We start from the raw sequence: 20,632 nt of genomic DNA, 5'->3' as shown, positions 1-20,632 counted from the left end.
TCGCTATATCTATGCAGAGTGCACAGGCAAAGTACCAATGACCAAAGAATTAATAGTCTCAATTCTGCAAAGGCTCTCAACAGTTCTACATTCGCTAGATGGGCCAAGGGCCTGTTCCTCTGTTGTACTGCACTATGACTCAATGACCCGAAACCTAACTGTTCTTCCCTGCACCGATTTTATTTCTTTGGCACTGGGGTGGCCATTTAATAGATAAAGGAAGTAATTACTTCATTAGCTAGTATATCATATCCAACTGTAATGCTTTTGAAGAAAAATTATAGAATATATAAAAATACAGTATTGTTCAAAAGTCTTTGGTACATTTATATACTGTAGCTAGACTTCTGCAAAGTACTGTAGTAATTTTATGTATTGCACTTTACTGCTGTCGCAAGAAAAATCACATTTCATGACATATGTGAGTGATGATAAACCTGATTCTGATACGAGTATCTATTGTGGACTGGGAGTGGGAAGGGCAGAGGGAGAGGGGGATCATGGTTGGGAAAGGGGTTAAGAAGTGAGGAAGGAGCAGGATGCAAGCACCAGAGAGACATTCTGTGATTATCAATAAGCCAGTTGTTTGGAATCAAATCACCTTTCCTGGTGTCTCAGGACTGGGTGTGTCTGTACCGGTGCCACCCATCCCTGGCACATTCTCTACCCCCTGTCCCACACAGCTCCACTCTCATCAATCCCAAAATCCTTTGCTTCTGCAAGCTTTACAAGCTTGCTCTCTTCAATACAGACTAAATATACATCCTCCTTTAGACTAGTCCCCTTTCAGTTTCCTCATAACTCCTATTCCACCATCGCAGCAGGTCTCCTCCATATCCCCTCACCAAAGGGCTGAAGTCCAACCTCATCTTCAACAATGCCCACAACAGATCCTCTGTACAACCTCAACAACTCCATATCTGAGGTCCCAAACCAAACCTGGAGATTCCAACCAATCCTTCATCCACACCCCTGGCTTCCTTTGCCAAGAAACTAGAATTTCAAGCCCCCCCCCCCACCTCCTTTCAGGATTACATACAGCCTACATTCTGCAACCTCCTCTGTCCAAGGAAAGTCTTGTTTTACTGCACACAGTGCCTTGGGAATGGTGTGATATTTTTGTCTGAAAACTAATGCACCACAATGAATATTTGTATCTCACAAATGCCATTTCACTTATGATACAACCAGTGATACAAAACTATGGTAACAACATAAACATTCCTTTCAAAATATATTAGATCTTAAAACACTACAGCCGCTTCCACCTACACCTCATTTAATCACACACACAACAGTTAAGGGAAAGGACATTTACCATTAATGGAGCATTAAACAGAATGAGGAAGGTAACCTCAAAAAAAAAATCTCTCAGTATTTGTCTTAACATTTTAAACCAACTATCTGTTACAATCCTCTTAAGAGATCAGTCATTAATCAAACACAGTAAAACCCAATAACTGAGGTTTGGTGATGCGAGCTTGACTGACTGTCTGGAATACTGGATATTTTTCCTGTTAGTATATCCACACACAGTTAATTTTTTTTCCTGATATTATACTGTATTATTCATGTGCAGAGTGGAGGTACATCTCTAGCAAAAGAGATGTAAGGCGTTCCTTCTCTCTGCTGGCCTGCAGGTCACCCATGGGCAAGGTGTATTATCTGCTTAGCCCACTGATCAAGGTCACATGAAGCCAAGGGAGCAGGTGGTGGATGGTCACATGAGCATGTCAGTCCTGGTTATGCGACCACTAACGCCAGGCAGACAATCTCTGAAGAGTATTGATGATGGCTGGGATCACCTGTCTTGTAAAGACACTGCCCTGAAGAAGGCAACGGCAAACCATTTTTGTAGAAAATATTGCCAAGAACAATCATGGTCATGGGAAGACCATTATCACTTACATCATATGACATGGCACATAATGATGATGAGTACTGTGGTAAAAAGCTTTTCTTTGGACCTTGGGAGCTCAAAGGGAGGGTGGAAACAGTGTCCTGGGTAGTTTAGCGAGATGTGGGAACGGCATGCCAGTAAACTTATAGGGAGCAAAACACATGAAATGTTGGAGCAACTCTGCAAATCAGGCAGCATTCATGTATGGAAACAAACAGTTGACATTTTGAGACCCTTCACCAGGACCTTAAAAGGAATGTGGGATCAGGCTTCAGCGATGATAGAATGAGATGGAAACTGAGGCCTAGTGTATTTAAACTGAGTGCGAGAAACAAGGTCTGAGAGAACATAAAGATTGTGAGGGAAGTTCAAAGTAACTCTGTTAACAAAGTACATATATGTCACTGATATTCGTTTTCTTGCGGGCATTCACAGTAACATGATAGAATCAATGAAAGACCACACCCAATAGGACAGAAAACCAATCATTGTGCAAAAGACATCACACTGTGTAAATACCAAAGAGAAATGTTAAAAAGAAATAAATATATATATATATCAAAAACATGAGATGAGTCCTTGAAAATGAATCCATAGGCTGGGGGAACAATTCAGTGATGAGACAAGAGAAGTTGAGTGAAGTTATTCCCACTGGTTCAGGGATAATAACTGTTCTGCCTCAACTATAATAACAAGTTGATGATAATAATAAGTTGAGTTTATTATTGTCAGGTAAAGACAGGTATAGAGAGGTACAGGTACAATGAAGGAGAGGTATAGAGAGGTACGGGTACAATGAAGGACAGGTATAGAGAGGTACGGGTACTATGAAGGACAGGTATAGAGAGGTACAGGTACTATGAAGGAGAGGTATAGAGAGGTACGGGTACAATGAAGGACAGGTATAGAGAGGTACAGGTACTATGAAGGAGAGGTATAGAGAGGTACGGGTACAATGAAGGACAGGTATAGAGAGGTACGGGTACTATGAAGGACAGGTATAGAGAGGTACGGGTACTATGAAGGACAGGTATAGAGAGGTACAGGTACAATGAAGGACAGGTATAGAGAGGTACAGGTACTATGAAGGAGAGGTATAGAGAGGTACGGGTACTATGAAGGACAGGTATAGAGAGGTACGGGTACTATGAAGGACAGGTATAGAGCGGTACGGGTACTATAAAGGACAGGTATAAAGAGGTACGGGTACAATGAAGGAGAGGTATAGAGAGGTATGGGTACTATGAAGGACAGGTATAGAGAGGTACGGGTACAATGAAAGACCTTCTTACATCAGCATCACAGGCATGTAGGTTCAGACAGCACACAAAACATAAATTAATACAACAGAGTGAAAAGATTTAAAAAAGAAGACAGTGGTGCATAAATAATTAGGGACAAGTCCATGATGGTACAGGAGTTAGTTCAAGGTGTTCCATTGCTTAGGAAGGATTAGGGTTGTGCTGGTCAGTTTAAAAACCTATGGCTGTGAGAAACTCGCTGTCCCTGAACCTGGATGTGGTGCGTCAAGACGGCCAGCATCTTTAATGATAGGTTCTGCCTTCGTGAGGCTCCACCTCCTGCAAACACGTTCAGTGGTGAGGAGGGCTTTGCCCGTGTGGACCTGGATATGCCCCTACTCTCTGTAGTCTTTGGTGTTCCTGTGCATTGGAATTGCCACGCCAGGAAATGATGCAATCAGTCAGATACGTTCAACAGCGCATCCACACAAATTCGTAAGTCTTTGGTGACTTGCCAAGTCTCCTTAAATGTCCAAGAAAGTAGAGGGACAGGCATGGCTTCATGATTGCACCTATGTACTGGGCATGGCGCAGGTAATCTGAGATATTAATTCCCAGAACGGGCCAGATGCTGAGCCATCAGGATTTCCAACCAATAGGTTATCAAAGTTTTACTGTGCTGTTGTCAGTCAATCCTTGCCACAGCTCTAACGTGAATACTAACAACATAGCTAAACTCACCTTGGTAGTCGAGCTCATTGGTTTAGAACTGTCAACTTTACCAGGTTCACTGGCTTTTGTTTTTCCTTGCTGTGGAAGAAATAAAACAACTTTTAGATCACACATCTAACAATGATATTCAATACTCAGTTTTTATTTTTCATTCAAATAAACCAGCTACATTTATTTTCAAACATAGAACACTGAACACTCGAGCACAGCGCAGGCCCTTTTGCCCACAATGCTCTGCCGAATTTTTAACCTACTCGAACATCAGTCCCTCCCACGTAGCGCTCCATTTTTCTGTCAGCCACTTGTCTCAGGAGTTGCTCACTTCCCAGTGAAAAAACCATTGATATAAAGCTTTTGTCTTCCCTCTCTCTCCACAAATGCAGCCAAACCAGCTGGATATTCTTTGTGTTTCCCATTTCAGTTTCAAATTTCCTTCAACTGCAGAATTTTGGATCTGTTCCAATTAGACACATTCGATTATTAACTAAATGTAAATGAGTCATGTAGATGTGGAAGGGTGTTTCTGAAACACCTAAAATATTATCAGTACATCATAAACGAGAATGCTTTGGCATGCATTTTACACTTGAAAGTAGACAGTAGACAGTAGAACAGAATTAGGCCATTCAGCCCATCAAATCGGACTATTTGAAAGAAAATAAAGGATTAATAGCTGAAGAATTTAAGAGGTGGGCTTTATGTTAGGACCAAAGCAAACAGAAACAAGGAGGCTTCAGCCTTAAGCTAAGATTTCAGTGTAACCAAAAATATCGCTAGCAATGGCAGAGTAAAACAGCAAAAGCTTTAATGCTGAGAATTTGAAATACAGACTGCAGATCAGGCAGCATCCATACAACTAGGACTAACAGTAATCTTCTGCCATCAGAGGTTATGTGAACACCCGTAACACATTGAATTTACCATTCTCAAACACCTCAATATAGTGATTTTGTTCACTATCAGCTGCTAAAGCTCATCATGCACTAGGCCAGGGGTCGGCAACCCGCGGCTCCGGAGCCGCATGCACTTCTTTCATCTCTGTGCTGCGGCTCCCCGTGGTTTGTTAGTTTTTAAAATGTAATTTCTGTGGGAAATGGGTCCATATGGCTCTTTCAGTGGTAAAGGTTGCCGACCCCTGCACTAGGCATTGCTGGATTGGGTCACGACCACTGCTCTCCTGGCCAGCCTGCACTTCTCCAACTCAGTTAGCTTCAGACCAATAATTAAGTGCTGATCATTCACATCTTTCATGATATCCCAGTCTTCCATCATCTCATTTTAGTTGAATTCAATTTTCAATTACCCAATGATCCAAATTTTAAAGATTTTTGTTTATCTGACTTCATACCCCTCCCCCACTTCTGTTTGCGACCTATTTTTGTCAACTTTGCCCTTGTATGTGAACCTTTTTTAACCTACCATTGCCAACAATGTCTTCAGCTGGTCTGATAGCTTGGCCTACAGCAAGGGTTCCCAAACTTTTTTATGCCATGGACCAGTACCATTAAACAAGAGGTCTGTGGACTCCAGGTTGGGACCCCCTGGCCTAAAGACCTCTCCCAATCTTCTTTGCACCTTCCATTAAACCCCTCCTCTCTAACTAAGATTTCAGTCAATATTTGATAAAGCATTCATCTTTTCTCCCTCATTGATTCTCTGTTTTGGAAACATTATTCAAAGTGACGCTATAAATACAAGCTGTTGTTATCATTGACACAGCACGGTTGCTTAACAGTTAGCACTTCACTTTACCGTGCCAGTGATTACTGAGCACTTGCTGTCTGTAAGGAGTCTGTACGTTCTCTCTGTGATCACGTCTCATTTCCTCACGCATTCCAAAGGCGTACAGTGAGAGTTAGTGAATTGGGGGTTGGTGCTGGAAACATGGCAGCCTCCAGCCCAGTTCTCAGATGGTGTTGGCTACTGATGCAAACTTTTTCCCTCTGCTAGCCTTGGGCAAGGTGAGGCAACTACTCAGCCTGTCAAACAGGGTCCCTTTCGTTCCTGGGATCATTCTCCTTTGGGCACTCTTCAATGGCAGCATATCCTAAACGTAAAGGGCCTAAAACTGCTCACAATGCTCTAACTGCAGTCAGACCAAGGTCTTATAAAGCCTCAGCATTGGATTCCTTATTGATGCTTGTTCATAAAACGTTAAACAAGTTACAGAGTTGAAATCTTTCAAAGTTTAAGGTATCATTCTGCCCCCCTTTTAGATAATATTCTATGATTGCCACCAAATTTGTATCAAGTGTGGGAATACAGGAAGAAAGTGTAGAGAAAAGGAATGCAGGACCAACTGTTGGGCTAAAAATCTTTCAGCATGTATAGAAGCAATTCAGACACACCCCAAAGAACGACATACAGTGGATTACGTTATGATTCAAAGCCTTCCTCATCAAATTATATTTAATATCTACAAGAGATGCTGTAAATCCAGAGCAGCGCACATAAAATGCTGGTGGAATTCAGCAGGTCAGACAGCATCTAAGGAGAAAATAGAATAGTTGATGTTTCGGGCTGAGATCTTTCATTGGGATGCGAAAGGAAGAGGCAGGTTGCCTCGGTAGTTGTCGGTAGGAGGAGAAGGTGCATAAGCTGGCAAGACTCATTTAACATTTCTATGTGAACACTATTAGGGTCATAAAGCTAAGTAAATTAAACAACTGAGAGCAGAGTAGAGTCATCAAGAGAGAAGCTGTTTTGGACATTTGACACAAATGCAACTCAAATAATGTCTTGGGTCTGATTCACATTTTTGTGTGGCAGTCTCAGCTGTAATAATGACACAAAACACAAGTTTTTATCAAGCAACAGTCATCTCTACTCCTCAATGCACTTCTATGAACAATACAAACAACAGTTTAATTTTTAGCAAATTTTATACAATGTGGTCATATTGTAAATCATAAAGCCCGGTCAAGGCAAAACATGTTTTTCATCCTGGCATGTTGCTAAAGATTGCATAACTCTTTCAATGCAGCCTTGTGCAAAAGCCTCAGTTGCCCTGCCTATACACCCGAGCCTAGACTTTCACACAGTACCGTATGCTGGAGAGACAGACATCAGCGTATCTGAGGGATCTTGTGGGAACAATATTTGCAGTGTCTTCCCAGTGCTTGAGGTGCCTGCAGTCAGTTGTCTAGCTTTCAGAAGCATAATGAAGAGTAGAGATGGCAGTTGCTTGATAAAACCTTGTGCCTTGCCTCAGATCTGAGGTACTGATCCCGGAATGTATTGCATTTCAATCGACCAGCAGCTCTGCCGGTGCATTGGTAGCTGGGGCGAATTTCATCACTGATGTCAAACTTCCAAGTTAGGGGAAGTGGTGATGTTTTGCAAAATCTCACTGAGACTTTTATTGTCAGAGGACAGTATGGTGCAGCTGGTGCTGGTGGAGGTTAGAGGCCTTGATCTTGTGTAAGAGCCACCTGCCCACGTGTTGCAGTGAATGTCAACAAAGCATCACATCCGGTGCTGAGGTCAAGAGGGTTGACAGCTCCAAGTTTTAGCCTGACCTGGTCCAACCACATCACTGTCACAGTCAAGAAAGCTCACTAGCACTTCTTCACCAATTCTCTCACCAATTTTCATCATGCACCATAGATAGCAGCATGCGTCAGTATGCATGACATTAAAAACTAGAGTTCTGGACACAGATCAGCTCATTGAGGAAACCAGCTTACCTTCCATGGACAATGTCCACATTTCTCACTGTCTTGGACAAAACAGCCAAAAGGTAAACAGCCCAACCACCCCAGACATTATCTCTTCTCCCCCTCCCACTGGGCAGAAGATTTTAAAAAACCCTGAAGACACGCACCACTAGGCTCAAGGACAGCTTCTACCCCACTGTTATAAGATGACTGAACAATCTCCTGGTACAATAAAATAGACTTTTGACCTCACAACCTATCTCATTATGATCTTGTACAGTGGTGCTAGAAAGTCTGTGAACACCGGTAGAAATTTCTCCATTTTTGCACAAATATGACCTAAATTGTGATCAGATTTTCATGTCAGTCCTTAAACTAGATAAAGAGAACCCAATTAAATATATATCACAAAAATATTACATTTGTTCATTTATTTATTGAGAAAAATGATCCAATGTTACATGCATTTGTTGCAAACAGTCTGTGAACCTCTGGGGTAATGACTCCTACAAAAGTTATTTGGAGTCAGGTGTTCCAATTGATGAGATGCCATTGGAGATATTGGGTTGTAGAGGTGCTCTGCCCTATGAAAAAGACATATAAAATCAGGTTACTGACAGAGCCCGCTCTTCTCAAGAATGATCTCTTTAGGCGCATCATGCCTCAATCAAAACAACTCTCAGAGAACTTCAGATGTAGAATTGTAGAGATGCATGAACCTGGAAAAGGTTACAAAAGCATTTCTAAAGGAAACTCAGTCCTGTTGCTACTTTCCCTAGGAGTGGACATCCTGCAAAGATCACACCAAGAGCACAACATGCTATGCTGAAGGAGGTGATAAGGAACTCAAGGGTAACAGCAAAAGATCTGCAGAAAGCTCTAGAATTTGCTAAATTTGCCGTTCATTGAAACACTGAACTACAATGGTGTTTGTGGAAGGACACCACAGAGGAAACCACTGCTCTATAAAAAAATCACTGATGCACGTCTCAAGTTTGCAATAGACCACCTGGATATTCTACAATGCCTCTAGGACAACATTCTGTAGACAGATAAGACAAAAGTTGAACTTTCAGGCAGAAATGCACACTGCTGTTAGGAGGAAAAAGGGCAGTGCACACCAACACCAAAACCTCATCCCAACTGTGAAGCATGGTAGAAGGAGCATCATGGTTTGGGGCTGCTTTGTTACCTTAGGGCCTGGGCAGCTTGCAATCGTTGAAGGAACAATGAACTCAAAACTGTATCAAGACAATTTACGGGAAAATATCAGGGCAGCAGTCTATCACCTGAAGCTTAATAGAAGTTGGAAAATGCAACAAGACGATGATCCAGAAATGTTTGGTTGAAATTATTGCTGTGCCATGGGGTCACACCAGTTACTGGAAGCAAAGGTTCACATACCTTTTCCAACAAGTACATGTAATATTGGATTAATTTTTCCCAATAAATAAATGAACAAGTGTAATGCTTCTTGCAATTTTTTTTAAAATTAGGTTTTAGGATTTCCATGTCATATGTATGCAGAAATAGAGAAAATTTTACAAGGGTCACAAACTTTTGAGCACCATCGTTGGTAGAATCTCAGACGGAGATGAGAGGGTGTAGTGGAGTGATGCAATGGCAGTAACCTTGCACTCAATGTCAGTAAGACAAAAGAGCTGATTGTGGACTTCAGGAAGGGTAAGACAAAAGAACACAAGCCAATCTTCATAGACGATCAGAAATGGAGAGAGTGAGCAGCTTCAAGTGCCTGGGTGTCAAGATCTCTGAGGACCTAACCTGGTCCCAACATAGAAAGACAGCGACTATACTTCATTGAAGAGATTTGGCATGTCAACAAATACACTCAAAAACTTCTACAGGTGTACCGTGGAGAGCATTCTGACAGGTTGCATCACTGTCTGGTATGGGGGGAGGGGGTTACTGCACAGGACCAAAAGAAGCTGCGGAGGTTTGTAAATTTAGTCAGCTCCATCTTGGGTATTAGCCTACAATGTACCCAGGAAATCTTCAAGGACCAGTGACTCAGAAAGGCAGCATCCATTATTAAGGACCCCCAGCACCCAGGGCATGCCCTTTTCTCATAGTTACCATCAGGTAGGAGGTACAGAAGCCTGAAGGCACACACTCAACGATTCAGGAACAGCTTCTTCCCCTCAGCCATCCGATTCCTAAATGGACATTGAACCCGTGAACACTACCTTACTCTTTTTTAATACATATTATTTCTGTTTTTGCATTATTTTAATCTATTCAATATAAATATACTGTAATTTATTTATTTCAAGTCAAGTCACTTTTATTGTCATTTCGACCATAACTGCTGGTACAGTACATAGTAAAAATGAGACAATGTTTTTCAGGACCATGGTGTTACATGACACAGTACAAAAACTAGACTGAACTATGTAAAAAACAACAAAGAGAAAAAAAAACTACACTAGACTACAGACCTACCCATGACTGCATAAAGTGCACAAAACAGTGCAGGCATTACAATAAATAAACAGGACAAAAGGGCAGTATGGTGTCAGTCCAGGCTCTGGGTATTGAACAGTCTGATAGCTTGGGGGAAGAAACCGTTACATAGTCTGGTCGTGAGAGCCCGAATGCTTCGGTGTCTTTTCCCAGACGGCAAGAGGGAGAAGAGTTAGTATGTGGGGTGCGTGGGGTCCTTCATAATGCTGTTTGCTTTGCAGATGCAGCGTGTCTGTGATGGCGGTAAGAGAGACCCCGATGATCTTCTCAGCTGACCTCACTATCCGCTGCAGGGTCTTCCGATCCAAGGTGGTGCAATTTCCGAATCAGGCAGTGATGCAGCTGCTCAGGATGCTCTCGATACAACGGGTTGTATCTTCTATATCATGTATTGCATTAAACTGCTGCTGCTAAGTTAACAAATTTCACGTCACATGCCGGTGACAATAAACCTCATTCTGACTTTATGTTCGGGAGATCAATTCACACAAATTTGATTGAGCTTTTTTTGGGGAGTTAACAAAAATGATAGATGATGTTGACAACATTGACTTCAGTAAAGTATATGGGAAGGTCCCTCATGGTGAAGATGAAGTCCATGGAATGCACATGGTGACTAGATAACTTAAGACTCAATGTTGGCTTGGCTTTAGAAAAAATGAGGACCATGGTGGAGCGATGCTTTTCTGACTGGAGATCCATAACCAATGGTGTTCCACAGGGATTTGTGCCAGGACTTCTGCTTTTTGCGATATGTATGTAGATAATTTAGCCAGAGGGAATAGTAAGCTCACAGACAAGTGGTCATATGGTAGATTTGCGAACAGTGAAGAAAGTTGTCAAAAGACTTAGCAGGATATAATCAGTTGGAAATTCGGGTGGGAAAATGGCATTTGATCTAGTCAAGTGTGAGGTGTTGCATTTTGGAGTTCAGATCTAAGAGGAAAGTATACAGTAAATGGCAGGACCATTGGGAGCAGTAGCATACAGAGTGACCTAGACGTCCAGGTCCATAGCTCACTGAAAGCAGCAACGCACGTGGATAGTCCTGAGATGAAGACAAGTGGTACGCATGCCTTCGTTGCCTCAGGCACTCAGAGCACAATCTTGCAAGTCACGTTGGCAAGCTGTACAAAACTTTTGTTAGGCCACATCCAGTTAAGGACAGTGCGGAAGCTTTGGAGAGGATGCAGAAGAAATTTACCAGGAATTTACCTGGACTGGAATTATTAGTTAAAGGAGAGGTTAGACACACCCGGTTGGTTTTCACTTGCATGTCAGAAGCTGAGGGGTGAATGGCAGATTTATACAAATTAATGGTAAGTACAGGCAGGCTAGATGGTCAGAGTCTTTACCTCGGATAGAAATACCAAATACTAAAGAGCATAGGTTTACAGTAAGTGGGTGAAAGTTTAAAGACTTACAAGGAAAGTGTTATTTTGCTTAATCAGTGGGTAGTAGATACCTGCAACACGCTGCCAAGGGAGGAGATGGAAGCAGATACAATTGCAACATTTCAGAAGCAGGGATTAGATCATGTACAAGTTAGTGGACTTAGTTTAGATTGGCACCTTACTTGGCACAGATATGTTTGGCTGAGGGAGTATTGTTCAGGCAAATTTTATTCCTGTTGATACAGGTACTAAATTACCTCACTGAATATTGTTCACCAGCTGATCCCATGATCTGATTAATTTTACTCGATGAGATAAAAATCCTCTGATTACAGTTGTAATATCACAAAAAAGCATTCAACTAAAACTAATTTAAACAATGATTTTTTTCTAAAGTTGTATGGTGGGAGAGTCCAGGACCAGAGTGCCCTGTCTCAGAAGAGAAGGATGTCACTTTAGGACAGAGATGAGAGGAAAGTCTTTAGCTAGAGGATGGTGGAACTCATTGGCACAGATGGCTGCGAAGGCCAAATCATTTGATATATTTAAAGCAGGGTTGATAGGTTCTTGATTAGTCAGGGCATCAAATGTTATGGGGAGAAGGCAGGAGAATGGAGTTGAGAGGGATAATAAATCAACCATGATAGAATAACAAATCAAACTCAATGGGCTGAATGGCCTAATTCTGCTCCAATGTCTTATGGTCTTAAGTAGATTTGTGTGGAGAACTCAGAAGTCTGATATTCATTCCACCGAAATCTGATTGTATGCGTAGTCAAGAAAGGAGTTAAAATTGAGGAAAACAAGCCTGCCACACCCATCATAAATTATTCTCGGGAGTGAACCAGCAAGCCCCACCCTATCAACAGTTTTAACTTACATAACTACATTCAAACCAAAGACTAAAAATAACTCTGGAAATCTACATTGAACTGAGAAAGATTAACAGCTACAGACTAGGTAAATGATAAAAGTGCAGATGCTGGGGACCAGGATATTTTGGAAATAGACCTAGTTGCATATGTGAAAAGGGAGACGGGAGGATACAGCAAAAGCAGTTTTGGTATACATTGCAGAGGTTAGATAAGAACAAAGGAGACTCTCTCTGAGAAGAGGAAGCTAGTGTTGCCATGGGGATAAACTGGAGTTATAGTCATCTCGTTGATATGTTAACAAGGTAACTTGTAAAGACCAACTGCAGAAGTATTGAGGCCACGATCACCCAGCGTCAGCTGCAGTGGCTGGGGCACATGATAAGGATGGCCCCATGTCGGCTACCCCGCAGAGTGTTACATGGCCAGCTACATCATGGTCGATGCTCAGCTGGAGGGCTGAAGAAGTGCTATAAGGATCAGATGAAGAATGCTTTAAGGAAGTGCAAAATCAGACCTGAGGACCTGGAGGATGTTGCTGCTGACCGTATCACTTGGCGACAGCTGTGTAGGGACGGGGTTCATATTCTGGAGATGGAAAGAACAACCAGAGGACAGCAGAAGAGAGACAGGAGAAATACAGCCATGGTTGCCATCACCGCCACCACTACCACATATACATGTCCCACCTGCAATAGAGCTTGAAGGTCCAGGATAGGACTGTATAGTCATCAAAGATCTCTCCGTTAAAGGAGTGGATGTCGTCATCAGATTTTGATGGAGAACCGAAGAAGAATGTTACCAAGGTAGATGAAGACAGAGAGACAGGGTGAGCTTATACAAAGAAACACAACAACAGTGAAGTGCAGTGTGACAGTTGAGCTGTAATGGAGGATAATAAAAAATACACCCAGTGGCCACTTTATTAGGCAGCTCCTGTAGTTAACAACGTGGCCACTGAGTGCATGCTCGTGGTCTTCTGATGCTGCAGCCCTTCCACTTCAAGGTTTGGCGTATTGTGCATTCAGAGATGCTCTTCTACACACCACTGTTGTAACGCGTGGTTATTTGAGTTACTGTCACCTTCCTGTCAGCTTGAACCAGTCTGGCCACTCTCCTCTGACCTCTCTCACTAATAAGCTGTTTTCTCCCTCAGAACTGCTGCTCACCGAACGTTTACTGTTTTTCACGCCATTCTCAGAAAACTCCAGCAACAGCTGTGGGTGAAAATCCCAGGAGACCAGCAGATTCTGAGATACTCAAACCACCCCGTCTGGCACCAAAAATCATTCCTCAGTCAGTCACTTAGATCACATTTCTTCCCCATTCTGATGTTTGGTCTGAACATCTGAACCTCCTGACCATGTCTGCATGCTTTTAGGCACTGAGTTGCTGCCACATGATTGGCTGATTAGACATTGGCATTAACGAGCAGGTGCAGGTGTACTGAACAAAGAGCCCACTGACTGTACTTCCCTACTATAATAAGATGAACTCTTGACATTACAGTCTAACTAATTATGAACTTGAACCTTAATGTCTACCTGCACTGCAGTTACTCGGGAGCTGTTAAACTTAATTCACCATTTTGTTAACACACACAAAATGCTGGTGGAACACTGCAGGCCAGGCAGCACCTATAAGGAGAAGCACTGTCGACGTTTCTGGCTGAGACCCTTCGTCAGGACTCGTTATTGTGTTATTGTTTTACCTCAATGCGCAGTGTAATATTCTGATGTGGACGAGCAGTGTTTAAGATAAACTTTTCTCTGTACGTTGGTATGCGTGACAATAATAAACCATTTCAAAAGTGAGGCAATATAGACAGATGACCAACCAATATGGACCAGTTTTGATGTAAAGAGAAAGAGTAGAGTATATTGCCTCAGTTTTTATCTGTCAGTGGCACTATTTAACCTACTGGGCATTTAGAAGAATTCTCTCTCTTCCCTCCTGCCCTGGCTCTCCTTCTTTGCCCCGTCCCACACCCCTCCCATGACACTCCACCCTCACCATTCCCAACATCCTTTACTCCCACCAGATTTACAAACACACTCCCCTCTCCATGTTGAGAAATACAGTACTGTGCAAAAGTCTTAAGGACCCTCATTATATGTATCTGCCCAAGACTTATGCACAATACTGTAGCATATGACAGCATGGAAACAGGTCCTTTGGCCCATCTAGTTCAAGCCAAACTTTTATTCTGCCTAGTACCTTCAACCTGCACCTGAACCATATCCAGTTGCCCTGGTAATGTTTCTCCATGACCACAACATCCTGGTGAAACGTTTCACCATGATCATCACTGACAGCACCAAGATTTGAAGGGAAGACATCTAAATGTGAATGGAGAAAATGAATCTTTGGTGACATGATGAACTTCATTGGTTTGTATGGATGAAGCATAGTGTCAACCAGCTGCATGTCATTTGGTGCTCTGTGGTAGCCAAGAATCTTAGGAGTTTCAAAAGATCTGGTATGTCACCAAAGAGACTCTAGCAAATTTCTACAAATGTACTGAGAAGAACATTCCAACTGGTTGCACCACTGTCTGGTATGGGGGGGGGGGGCACTGTCCAGGACTGTAAAAAGCTGCAGAGGGCTGAAAACTGTGTCAGCTCCATCATTGGCCCTAGCTTCTCCAGCACCTAGGACATCTTCAAAAGGCAATAACTCAAAAGGGATGTATCCATCATTGAGGACACTGATCACCCAGGACAAGTTCTCCTCTTATTACTATCATCAATCATAATAACTACTATCAGGAGGTAGAGGAAACTAAAGGCACACACACTCAAGATTTCAGGAACAGCTTCTTCCCCTCAGCCATTAGATTTCTGAACAGAAACTGAACCAACCAACGAACCTTATGCTCTTTCTTTGCACTACTATATAATGTATATGTATATATAGTATACTTATATAACTTAAAGTATTTTCATGTATTGCACTGTAATGCTGCCACAAAACAACAAATTTCATGACATATGTCAGAGATATTAAAGCTGAATCTGATTTCTTAACAACAATATAGTGAATCTTTGGGAATTTTCTACCGAAGAAGTCTAAAGTTCAAAGTAAATTTATTATTAAAGTACATTTATGTCACCATATACAATCCTGAGACTCATTTTCTTGCACCAGTAACTCCAAAAAACATAACAGAATCAATGAAAGACCATGCCCAACAAGACAGAAAAGCAGCCAGTGTGCAAAAGACAACAAACTGTGCAAATACAAGAGAAAAAAACAATAATAAATAAATAAACAAACAATATATAATCGGGAACATGAGATGAAGAATTCTTACAGTCAATCCATAGTTTGTGGGAACAATTCAGTGATGGGGCAAGTGAAGTTGAGTGACATTACTTCCTTTGGTTCAGGAACCTGATAGTTGAAGGGTATTAACTGTTCCTGAACCCAGTGGTTGAGTCCTGAGGTTTCTGTACCTTCTTCATGATAGTAGTAGTGAGAGGAGGCCATAGCCAGGTTGGTGGGGGTCCTTGATATTGCATGCTGCTTTCCTGCAAGAACACTTGGTGTAGCTGTGTTCAATAGTGGGAAGGGCTTTATCCATGATGGACTGGGCTGTATCTACTATTTTTGTAGAATTTTCTGTTCGAGGACATCCATACCAGGCCATGATGCAAGTAGTCAATAAATATACTTTCCACCACACAGCTATAGAAGTTTGTCAACGTTTTAGTTGTCATGTCAAATCTTCGCAACTTCTAAGGAAGTAGATATGCTGCCATGCTTTCTTTGTTATTACACTTACGTCCTGGACCCTGGACAGTTCCTCTGAAATGATAATAACTGAGAAATTTCAAGCTGCTGACCCTCTCCACCTCTGATCCCCCAATGAGGACTGGCTCATGGACCTCAGGTTTCCACCACCTGAAGTTAATGATCAGCCAACAATGCTAACGTTGAGTGAGATGTTGTTGTTGTGGCACCACTCAACCAATCTGCCTACTATGTGCTGATTTGTCACCACCTTTGATTCGGCCTGCGCCAGTGGCGTCTTCAGGAAACTTAAATATGACATTGGAGCTGTACTTGGCCTCACATTCAGAAGTATAAAGAGAGTAGAGCAGGGGGTGAAACACACAGCCTGGTGATGCACTTGAGCTGATGGATATTGTGGAGGAGATGTTGTTGCCAATCGGAACTGATTGGGATCTACAAGTGAGGAAATTGATGATCCAATTGCACAAGGAGATATTGAGGCCGAGGTCTTGATTAGGTTTGAGGGGATGATGGTATTAAATGCTGGGCTGTAGTCAATAAAGAGCATCCTGATGATTGCACCTTTGCAGTCCAGATGTTCCAGGGTTGAGTGAAGAACCAACAAAATAGCATCTGCTATGGACCTGATCAGCCAAGAGGCAAATTGGAGCGGATCCAAGTCGCAGGCAGGAGTTGATGTGCTTCATCACCAACCTCCCAAAGCACTCCATCACTGGGGTTGTAAATGCTATTGAGGCATATTACCACATTCTCCCTAGATCTGTGGAGCTTCAGTACATTTGAGGACTTAAGAGAAATAAAGAACAGGAAAGTGGTTGTGGTAAGTGGTAAAACTTCAGCTATGACCTGACTGACCTTTAATGCCAGTCTTCTGTTTATGCAAATTTATTGTTTTCATATTGTTACAACTACCATTTATCTTTTAGCTGAACACAATGAGATCTTCCAGTACCATTTAGCCACCTACATACATAACGTTATAAATCATGCTGTCGATTGTGGTAACAAGCTGAAATTTTACTGTCAATTAGCATTTACAAGTGTCTTCCCCTTGGCCTTGTATTGAATAAACAAATCTGCTTCCAGACTCCCTTGTTAAATTCTTACACAATTTGAGACTAGTTGTCTCAGCAGTGAACTGCCCACATTATCTGGGGATGTGTCATGAATAGCAAAGAAATCACAATGAGTCATATTAATTAAAGGTACAACCCATTCCACATTTTTAACTTTGGAATGAAGTTTATTAAACAATCTTCAGTAACACACAGAATTGGAACGTGTTTCTGTTATGTATTTGAGATTTTATCACTAGCACAGAAGTTGACAATTGCATAAAGCAGTTTACTGGGTAAATATTGTGCTTTTGAGAAGTGTTGCAGACATACTATACTTTTCAGTGGTATCAGAATCACTCCTCAACTCAACAGATTCAGCTAAATACCCAAATAAATCCAAATTTAACCAAGGGTAGAAAAATAAGATGGAAGATGGAAAGTATCAAAGAGAGAGATCCCAGTGCTACAGAATAAGCAATTCTGATGAATAACATAATCAACGTAATTACATTTTGCTCAGGTATCTCCACCAAACCACCCTCTGGCGTAAAACTGAGGCATCAGCGTCCTCACGCAAAGAGCAACCACTGACATGTCAGCTTGCAGGAATTCTCATCATCTTCGGCGATCCTTTCCATCAACAAATGCCAGTTAGACCTTGTTCTGTTCCTACCAGCAAATACATTGCATCAATTTTCATTATTTATTTAGTGCTGATAAACCTCGTCACAACCACATTTATTAAAAAATCTATTGGAATGTCATTTGTGTTTCAATATTTTCCAGAGAAAACATTTCAACTCAAAACTCCCCCTCTCCTAGCCACCCACATACCTTCCCTTTCACCTGGCTTCACCTGTCACCTTTTAGCTTGTACTCCTTCGCCACCCCCAACCTTCTTATTCTGGCTTCTTTCCCCTTCCTTTCCAATCGGGATGAAGGGCCTCAGCCTGAATCGTCAACTGTTTATTCCTCTCCATAGATGCCACCTGATCTGCTGAGTTCCTTCAGCAATTTGTGTGTGTTACTCTGGATTTCCAGCATCTTGTGTTAATGGAATATGTAATTGGTATTCAGTTCATTAGATTTGCCCTAAGTCAGTCACAACTCACTAGGTGAGCAGATATGATGCACACAAATCTTACTAAGAGTATTATTCAACATAAATTGCTATGCTCACTTTAATAACTAGAAGCTAAATGCCATGTTACTATTTGTACCTTCCTGCCATGACGGCAGCTCACTTCCATGCCTTCTATCCTTCCAGTCTTTACCACAGGTAAAACAAATACATCAAATACTTCAAAGAAAATAAATACTTTTTTGCTTCACAAAAACCTCCACAAACTAACACAAAATACAAATGCATAATCCAGCCAGTGATGTAATAGCATCCTCACCAGATTTTGAGGCGAGTGGTCCCGGGTTCAAATCCAGCCAGCTCCTTGCACGCTTTCCATCCGTGCTGGGTTGAGCACTGAGCTAGCACCTCGGCCTCGTAAGAAACAGACGCTAAATGACAAGACTGCTGCCATATACACCACAAGGCATGGAAAGTAATAAGAATAAAATGTATAAAGAAACATTATAATGGTTTAAAGTGGCCAATAAAACATGCTTACATCCTGGGCAATTGATGCCAAATTCATTACTCCTATTAGCAAGTAGAAGTATTAGGGTTACAGAGCTGCACAGTAGCGTAATGGTTAGTGTAACGGTGGGTCCAGTTTCCATTCCCACCACTGTCCATATGGAAATTCTACATTCTCCACGTGACCACAAGGATTACCTAATAAAATGAGTGTACAACACTTTGCAATAGGTATCCACAATGGCTCACATGAAGTTCGTCTGTAGCTACAAACTGTAAATTCAAAAGTTCTTCCCTAAATCAAAAATAAAATTGTATCAGATCAGTGCATAAAAGCCGAACAACTCACCAGAAAACCTGGAGATGTACTCGATTAATGAAATGGTACAAATCCTTAATTGTTTGAGCACTGAATGAAATAATTACTGGGAGTTCTTAAAATATGTAATGTTGGGTGGAGTTTCAATATTCAAACAAAAGGGATGTCAGATCAGCTTGCAAATCTGGAAGGGCCCCTCCATTTAAAGAAATGTACACGTCCTGCAGCAGTGATCAAACCCTTAGCAACAGAAAGCCACGGTCAAGGAATCTCAATTAACACCAGCACTAAATAGTAAACTGCACACAAGCAAAACAATGCCACCCTCACCAGCAGACTACGCCCATATATTTTCCAAAATCCTGCATCCCAAATAAGGGTCATAGAGCACTACAGCACAGAAACAGGCTCTCCAGTCCATCTAGTCTGTGCCAAACTATTATTCTGCCGAGTCCAATTGACCTGGACCTGGACAATAGCCCTCCATATACCTCCCATCCATGTACCTATCCAAACTTCGAATCCACGTCCACCATATTTGCTGGCAGCTCATTCCACATTCTTACCCCCGAGTGAAGGAGCTCCCCCTCATTGTCTCCTTAAACATTTCACCCTTCACCCTAAACCCATGACCTCTAATTCTAGTCTCAGCCGACCTCAGTGGAAAGCCTCCTTGCATGTACCCCATCACCTCATAATTTTGTATACCGAATAGTTCTGCAAATCTAAAAATCACATACAAAATCGAGTCCTGATAAAGGGTCACAGGCCGAAATGTCGACTGTTTACTCTTTTCCATAGATGCTGCCCGGCCGCTGAGTTCCTCCAGCAATTTTGTGTGTGTTGCATTCTCTTCCTTTGTCTCAGCTGAGATGTTTATGTTGTTTTGTGAATTTAACCAGCTTGATGCACATCCTTGGACACAACTTTGACCGGCAAATCTCGTAAAAACCTGTCGCAATCCAAGGTTATGTCCTGGGTCACTGCAATACACTGACAATTTCCTACAGCGGCTGAGCAAAAGGAATGTGTGCAGAATAAAGCTGACCTTTCAAGAGGTCATGAACCTTGAAGTTCAGACCTTGGTGATTCCAGAAGTAGAAACACAATGGTTGAAGCCTGCCGGGCTGGCTTGTCCGGAGGCCATGAGGCCGCCTGTCCTGGGTGAGAGTGTGAGAGTGTGAGAGAGCGAGAGAGAGAGAGAGTGAGTGAGAGTGAGAGAGAGGGGAGAGAGAAAGAGAGAGGGGGAAAGGGGGAGAGAGGGAGGGGGGGAGAGAGAGAGAGAGAGAGAGAGAGAGAGAGAGAGGATGGGAGGGAGGGTAAGGCCTTGTTTTGTCCCCCTTTGCTCATCTTTTAATTCTGGCCCCTCTCCCCACCTTTTTATCCTGGCTTCCTCCCCCTTTCCTTTCCAATCCTGAAAAGGGTCTTGTCCAGAAACATCAACTGTTTCCATTGACCTGCTGAGTTCCTCCAGCAGTTTGTGTGTGTTGTTTTGCTGATGGTGTCTTGTTGTTGCTGTTGCTCAAGTTGTTCTGCTGAACGCTCTAGGCATACTCTGTTGGTGTGAAGATGTATGATGACACTTGCAGGCTGCCACCAGCTCTTCCTCAGGTGTGCTGGTTACTAACGCAG

General features: G+C 42.2%; 1 protein-coding gene across 10 annotated transcripts in view; it reads right to left on the bottom strand.

Annotated features, from left to right (window-relative positions):
* The window catches only part of cast (calpastatin), a 197,830-nt gene that overhangs the window by 133,439 nt on the left and 43,759 nt on the right, over positions 1 to 20,632 (bottom strand). For all 10 annotated transcript variants that reach the window (XR_009512107.1, XM_059969426.1, XM_059969427.1 and 7 more), the window contains one exon: positions 3,883 to 3,951. Coding sequence is in view for 9 of the 10 variants with exons in the window: in XM_059969426.1 (XP_059825409.1) it covers positions 3,883 to 3,951 (69 nt within the window). In the remaining variant the exon portion in view is untranslated. The remainder of the gene's footprint in view (positions 1 to 3,882; positions 3,952 to 20,632) is intronic.

The sequence above is a fragment of the Hypanus sabinus genome, chromosome 5 (genome assembly GCF_030144855.1).
Source record: "Hypanus sabinus isolate sHypSab1 chromosome 5, sHypSab1.hap1, whole genome shotgun sequence".
In the NCBI taxonomy this organism is placed as follows: domain Eukaryota; kingdom Metazoa; phylum Chordata; class Chondrichthyes; order Myliobatiformes; family Dasyatidae; genus Hypanus; species Hypanus sabinus.
Note: the sequence above shows the minus strand (reverse complement) of the source record. Positions and strands in the feature narration are given on the sequence as shown.